The sequence below is a fragment of the Oncorhynchus gorbuscha genome, linkage group LG16 (genome assembly GCF_021184085.1).
Source record: "Oncorhynchus gorbuscha isolate QuinsamMale2020 ecotype Even-year linkage group LG16, OgorEven_v1.0, whole genome shotgun sequence".
NCBI lineage: Eukaryota > Metazoa > Chordata > Actinopteri > Salmoniformes > Salmonidae > Oncorhynchus > Oncorhynchus gorbuscha.
The window spans coordinates 17,835,332-17,842,844 of NC_060188.1; the positions used below are offsets into that span (position 1 = coordinate 17,835,332).

The window sequence follows — 7,513 nt, forward strand, 5'->3', positions numbered from 1 at the left end:
AGTGGTGTTGCAGACTCTGGGGCCTTTCGGAACAGGGGTATATACTGAGATATATACTGAGATCATGTGACACTTAGATTGCGCACAGGTGGACTTTATTTAACTAATTATGTGACTTCTGAAGGTAATTGGTTGCACCAGATGTTATTTAGGGGCTTTATAGCAAAGGGGGTGAATACATATGCCCGCACCACTTTTCAGTTTTTTATTTGTTTAATTTTTTGAAAGAAGTAATTTTTTTCATTTCACTTCACCAATTTGGACTGTTTTGTGTATGTCCATTACATGAAATCCAAATAATATTCAATTTAAATTACAAGTTGTAATGCAACAAAATAGGAAAAACACCAAGGGGGATGAATACGTTTGCAAGGCACTGTAGTTGAATTATTTTTGATATGTTGTATTATTTGCCCCAAAAATGAACATGAATTGTGTGTAAATGTATGTTTGTTTGTGTGTGTGTGTGTCAGGATGAGAGACAGGATGTGAAACAGGTGGTGAAAGACTGCAGTCGTCCACTGGCTGACAAAATGCCCAACTTCGCCCTCGAGTCCCAAGGTTTGTGACATCATCACTGATCAGCACCATTGTATACTGTATAAAACATCAAATAAATCTGTTCCCAACTATTCGAACACATACTAGAGAGACACGTGATTGTATACAAATGTAAGCAAGGTTTGAAGTGATCATGTTTTTGTCAAATATTATATCTGTTATGTTCCAGCCACTCGATCATCCGCTCACAAAAAAATCTACTCACGGCTGAATCTAGTTCATGATCCCTGGTATAGACTATATTATTGAATATGCTCAGAGCTCTCTGTGTCTGTCTGTGTGTGTGTAGGTGGCAGCATTGTAACCAGTCGGTGCTCTGAGACATATAAGACCGGTTCGGCCCGAGTGAGTTTCCTGGGGATTCCCCTGTGGTCTCCATCAGAGAGCCCCCGGACTGTAATTCAGGTAAGTATCTCTCTCTCTCTCTCTCTCTCTCTCTCTCTCTCTCTCTCTCTCTCTCTCTCTCTCTCTCTCTCTCTCTCTCTCTCTCTCTCTCTCTCTCTCTCTCTCTCTCTCTCTCTCTCTCTCTCTCTTCCTCTCCCCTGTCTCACTCCTCTACTCACACTTTCTTTCGCTCCCTCCATCTGTCTCTCTCCTTCCTTTGTAAACTGTAATGTAATGTGCCCATGATTGAATGCACTTTAAAGATCACTGTCAGCCTGACACGCCTCTGTCTTGCTTCCCCCCTACTCTTCCCTTTCTCTCCTCTCCAAAGGGCCAGCTGGTGCAGCCTGGTAAGTGTTGGCCGTTCCGCGGGGCCCAGGGCTCCATGACTGTGGCTCTGTCTCACCCTGTCCACGTCACCCACGTTACCATGGAGCACATCTCCACCACCGTCTCTCCCACCGGACACATAGACAGCGCTCCTAAGGACTTCGCCGTCTACGTGAGTCACCTCTGACCCCTGTGTATTTGATCAGAACCACACAGGAATGTTTTTGGAGTGTTATGCTGAGTGCCTTTCATTTTCTCTCTCTCTCTCTCTCTCTCTCTCTCTCTCTCTCTCTCTCTCTCTCTCTCTCTCTCTCTCTCTCTCTCTCTCTCTCTCTCTCTCTCTCTCTCTCTCTCTCTCTCTCTCTCTCTCTCTCTGTGTGTAGGGCATGACTACTAACAGTGAAGAGGGAACACTGCTCGGGACTTTCATGTTTAACCAGGCTGGGGATCCTATCCAGACATTTAAACTGCCTGTGAGTCAGACACTAACAAAGAGATATTAGAGATACACACGGTAGAGACCCACAGGGCACACACTGGTTGAAGCAACGTTGTTTCCACGTCATTTCAATAAAATTATGTTGAACCAAAGTGGAATAGACGTTGACTTGACATCTGTGCCCTGTGGGGATACACATGGTAGAGATACAGAGAACATGATTCCAGACATTGACACAGATTATTCCAATTACATTTTGCTTTACGCAGTTTAACTTTTGGGGTGATTGTTTGTGCAACAGGCGGGCTGATATAATAAAAGTGTCAAAATGATTATAACAGTGGACTTCTCTCTCTCAGAACCCTAACAGTGTGTATCGCTATGTGGAGCTCCGTATCCTCAGCAACTGGGGTCACCAGGACTACACATGTGTGTATCGCTTCCGGGTTCACGGCAAGATGCCTTCTGCATGAGACGGATCCTCTGTCCACCCCAACCCCAGTGTGTGTGTCATCCAGCCCAACCCCAGTGTGTGTGTGTCATCCACCCCAACCTCAGTGTGTGTGTCATCCACCCCAACCCCAGTGTGTGTGTGTCATCCAGCCCAACCCCAGTGTGTGTGTGTCATCCACCCCAACCCCAGTGTGTGTGTGTCATCCACCCCAACCCCAGTGTGTGTGTGTCATCCAGCCCAACCCCAGTGTGTGTGTGTCATCCAGCCCAACCCCAGTGTGTGTGTGTCATCCAGCCCAACCCCAGTGTGTGTGTGTCATCCAGCCCAACCCCAGTGTGTGTGTGTCATCCAGCCCAACCCCAGTGTGTGTGTGTCATCCAGCCCAACCACAGTGTGTGTGTGTCATCCACCCCAACCTCAGTGTGTGTGTCATCCAGCCCAACCCCAGTGTGTGTGTGTCATCCAGCCCAACCCCAGTGTGTGTGTGTCATCCACCCCAACCCCAGTGTGTGTGTGTCATCCAGCCCAACCCCAGTGTGTGTGTGTCATCCACCCCAACCCCAGTGTGTGTGTGTCATCCAGCCCAACCCCAGTGTGTGTGTGTCATCCAACCCCAGTGTGTGTGTGTCATCCACCCCAACCCCAGTGTGTGTGTCATCCACCCCAACCCCAGTGTGTGTGTGTCATCCACCCCAACCCCAGTGTGTGTGTGTCATCCACCCCAACCCCAGTGTGTGTGTGTCATCCAACCCCAGTGTGTGTGTGTCATCCACCCCAACCCCAGTGTGTGTGTGTCATCCACCCCAACCCCAGTGTGTGTGTGTCATCCACCCCAACCCCAGTGTGTGTGTGTCATCCACCCCAACCCCAGTGTGTGTGTGTCATCCACCCCAACCCCAGTGTGTGTGTGTCATCCACCCCAACCCCAGTGTGTGTGTGTCATCCAGCCCAACCCCAGTGTGTGTGTGTCATCCACCCCAACCCCAGTGTTTGTGTGTCATCCACCCCAACCCCAGTGTGTGTGTCATCCACCCCAACCCAATAATATCTTATTTTCCATACTGGAGCGTATATTTTGCCTCTAGCAAAGATGTCAATCTAAATAAAATCTCTATTTGGTTGATTCTGGGGTGATTAAATGTGTACAAACTCTCATGTATAGATAGTACTGACACACATGATAAGATGCACAATAAGATGCATTGATGCTCCATATCCACCAGGGGTCATTGATGATTAGGCAAAGACTCCCAGAGTGTCAAGCACCGCCACTATAGGCTTCTAACTAAGCTGAAGAGTCACTAAATGAATGTGGGAGGAAATGTATTTCTTGGTCCATTGTCTTGTCCTGGTGATCACACATAGGTAGGCTACTGTGCAGTAACAGCATGGGATTGTGTTTTTGGATTTGCCATTTGTTTGATGTTATTAAACTTCCATTTGTTCCATTTTGCAGGTGTGTGTGTGTGGTATCTGGGTCAGGGGGAGTTTTAGAAGGCTTACAGTAACTACATGGAGGGAGATGGCCAATATGATGTAGCGATTGTACACAGCGGTGTGTTTCTTAGTGTGTATGTCTATTTGTGATGGCCTAGAGAGGTTAGAAAAACCAATGCTGGGACTGGATGGGTGTGACCTTGCAATGATGGGAACCAGAGCGGATGTGAAAGGGATGTGTCAAGTCGAGAGAGAAAATCTCATGAGAGTGTGAATCGCATCTGTAAGAGACAGAGGAGGATTGTGCAGATTATTCTGCCTACAGTGGGGAGAACACGTATTTGATACACTGCCGATTTTGCAGGTTTTCGTGAGAGACAGAATCTAAAACAAAAATCCAGAAAATCACATTGTATGATTTTTAAGTAATTCATTTGCATTTTATTGCATGACATAAGTATTTGATCACCTACCAACCAGTAAGAATTCCGGCTCTCACAGACCTGTTAGTTTTTGTTTAAGAAGCCCCCCTGTTCTCCACTCATTACCTGTATTAACTGCACCGGTTTGAACTTGTTACCTGTATAAAAGACACCTGTCCACACACTCAATCAAACAGTCTCCAACCTCTCCGCAATGGCCAAGAACAGAGCTGTGTAAGGACATCAGGGATACAATTGTAGACCTGCACAAGGCTGGGATGGTCTATAGGACAATAGGCAAGCAGCTTGGTGAGAAGGCAACAACTGTTGGTGCAATTATTAAAAATGGAAGAAGTTCAAGATGACGGTCAATCACCCTCGGTCTGGGGCTCCATGCAAGATCTCACCTCGTGGGGCATCAATGATCATGAGGAAGGTGAGGGATCAGCCCAGAACTACATGGCAGGACCTGGTCAATGACCTGAAGAGAGCTGGGACCACAGTCTCAAAGAAAACCATTAGTAACACACTACGCCGTCATGGATTAAAATCCTGCAGCGCACGCAAGGTCCCCCTGCTCAAGCCAGCGCATGTCCAGGCCCGTCTGAAGTTTGCCAATGACTATACGGATATTCTAGAGGAGCAATGGGTGAAGGTCATGTGGTTTGATGAAACAAAAATGATTGCTTTTCGGTCTAAACTCCACTCGCTGTGTTTGGAGGAAGAAGAAGGATGAGTACAACCCCAAGAACACCATCCCAACCGGGAAGCATGGAGGTGGAAACATCATTCTTTGGGGATGCTTTTCTGCAAAGGGGACAGGAAGACTGCACCATATTGAGGGGAGGATGGATGGGGCCATGTATCGCAAGATCTTGGCCAACAACCTCCTTCCCTTGGTAAGAGCATTGAAGATGGGTCGTGACTGGGTCTTCCAGCATGACAACGACCCGATACACACAGTCAGGGCAACTAAGGAGTGGCTCCGTAAGAAGCATTTCAAGGTCCTGGAGTGGCCTAGCCAGTCTCCAGACCTGAACCCAATAAAACATCTTTGGAGGGAGCTGAAAGTCCGTATTGCCCAGCGACAGCCCCGAAACCTGAAGGATCTGGAGAATGTCTGTATGGAGGAGTGGGCCAAAATCCCTGCTGCAGTGTGTGCAAACCTGGTCAAAAACTACAGGAAACGTATGATCTCTGTAATTGTAAACAAAGGTTTCTGTACCAAATATTAAGTTCTGCTTTTCTGATGTATCAAATACTTATGTCATGGAATAAAATGCTAATTAATTACTTAAAAATCATACAATGTGATTCTCTGGATTTTTGTTTTAGATTCTGTCTCTCACTGTTGAAGTGTACCTATGATAAAAATTACAAACCTCCTCATGATTTGTAAGTAGGAAAACCTGCAAAATCGGCAGTGTATCAAATACTTGTTCTCCCCACTGTATATATGATAAGCTGGTGCTTCTAAATGCATGTCCAATTCACCTCTATCCTTATATGCAGATAACTGCCAGAATAAAGTAAACACCAACATAAAGTGTCTTAATAGGGTGTTGGGCCACCACGAGCTGCCAGAACAGCTTTAATGAGCTTTGGCATAGATTCTACAAGTGTCTGGAACTCTATTGGAGGGATGCGACAACATTCTTACATGAGAAATTCAATCATTTGGTGTTTTTCTGCTGGTAGAAAATGCTGTCTTATGCAAGGCTCCAAATCTTTCATAAGTGTTCAATTGGGTTGAGATCTGGTAACTGAAACACACACACACACCCTTTATTAAATCCTCTATGCTCATTTGAGACCCCTCTTTTAAAGTCACTGAAATCTCTTCTTCTAGCCATGGTAGCCCAAATGTACTTGATTGTATTTAACCTTTATTTAACTAGGCAAGTCAGTCAAGAACAAATTCTTGTTTACAATTACAGCCTACCTTGGCCAAACCCTAACATGGATGACGCTGAGCCAATTACGGCCGGTTGTGACACAGCCTGGAATAGAACCAGGGTCCGTAGTGACGCCTCTAGCACTGAGATACAGTGCATTAGACCACCCGAGTGGGCAACTGGGAAACATTTTTATACACGATAAGCATAATGGGATGTTAATTGCTTAAATAACTCAGGAACCACACCTGTGTGGAAGCACCTGCTTTCAATATCCTCCTGAGATATGTGTTTGGGGTGATTGGGGTGAAAAAAAGCATTACCAAGAACATTTAAAAATATATATATAGTTATCTTTTATTGTAATTGCAAAATTGTCTTCTGTAGTGGTCATTAGGACATAAATATGAACACTACAGTCAATGGGTTACATCCGTCGTTGGAAGGAGACCAAGGTGCAGCGTGGTAGGCATACATTTTTCTTTATTTTCAAATGACACCAAAAACACGTAACGAACGTAAAGCTCTGTAGCGCCAAACAACAACTATACAAAGACAAGCTCCCACAAACAAGGGTGGAAAACAGGCTACCTAAGTATGATTTCCGATCAGAGACAACGATAGACAGCTGCATCTGATTGGGAACCATACCCTGCCAACAAAGAAATAGAACACTAGAATGCCCACCCAAATTTAGGATATTTCTTTTGTTGATATTGTCTCTATACAAACCTGCAAAGTCAGTTGAATACAAAATACTCTGTTTATTTGGTGTGTTGGCTATTTGTTTGTGTTTGCTTATTCATGTGTGTGAGGAAGAGAGACTGATGTTTTGGGTGTGGTGTGTGTGACAGGCTTCACACGTCCACCCCGTGTGTTTGGGTGTGTGTGTGAGTGCTTGAGTGCACTTGTGAGTATTAGTGTCAGTAAATGGACTTCCCTCCATCAGAGTGTTTTTATATAATGTTTTATTTTAGAAGGAAATATATTACAATTTGTACATATCACATTCAACATCAATGTGCGGTAGAGAGCAGAGACCCGAGTCACCTGGCCAAAACAACAGTCCCTTCATACACATAGAGATCCACTCCATCAGAGTTTAGAATACAGAGATACAGTGCCTTTTTTTCTTTTACATTTTGTTGTGTTACAAAGTGGGCTTAACATTTATTTAATTGTCATTTTTTGTTAACGATCTACACAAAATACGGTGTAATTTCAAAATTGAAGAAAAATGAGAAGTCTATAAGAGCTTTGTACACCTGGATTGTACAATATCTGCCTATTATTTATTTTTAAAATACTTCAAGCTCTGTCAAGTTTGTTGTTGATCATTGCTAGACAGCCATTTTCAAGTCTTGCCACAGATTCTCAAGTTGATTTAAGTCAAAACTGTAACTAGGTCACTCAGGAACATTCAGTGTTGTCTTGTTAAGCAACTCCGGTGTATATTTGGCCTTGTGTTTTAGGTTATTGTCCAGCTGAAAGGGGAATTTGTCTCCCTCTGTCTGTTGGAATTTAGACGGAACCAAGTTTTCCTCTAGGATTTTGCCTGTGCTTAGCTCTATTCCATTTCATTTTATCTTAA

At 44.6% G+C, this 7,513-nt stretch overlaps 1 protein-coding gene across 1 annotated transcript in view; it reads left to right on the forward strand.

Annotated features, from left to right (window-relative positions):
- Nucleotides 1-2,308, forward strand: part of LOC123998562 (SUN domain-containing protein 2-like) — a 7,709-nt gene extending 5,401 nt beyond the window's left edge. Inside the window, exons 12-16 of the mRNA XM_046303527.1 lie at nt 474-561; nt 851-966; nt 1,277-1,447; nt 1,659-1,748; nt 2,074-2,308. Of these exons, the coding sequence (XP_046159483.1) occupies nt 474-561; nt 851-966; nt 1,277-1,447; nt 1,659-1,748; nt 2,074-2,187 (579 nt within the window). The 3' untranslated portion in view covers nt 2,188-2,308. The remainder of the gene's footprint in view (nt 1-473; nt 562-850; nt 967-1,276; nt 1,448-1,658; nt 1,749-2,073) is intronic.
- Nucleotides 2,309-7,513: the final 5,205 nt, after the last annotated feature.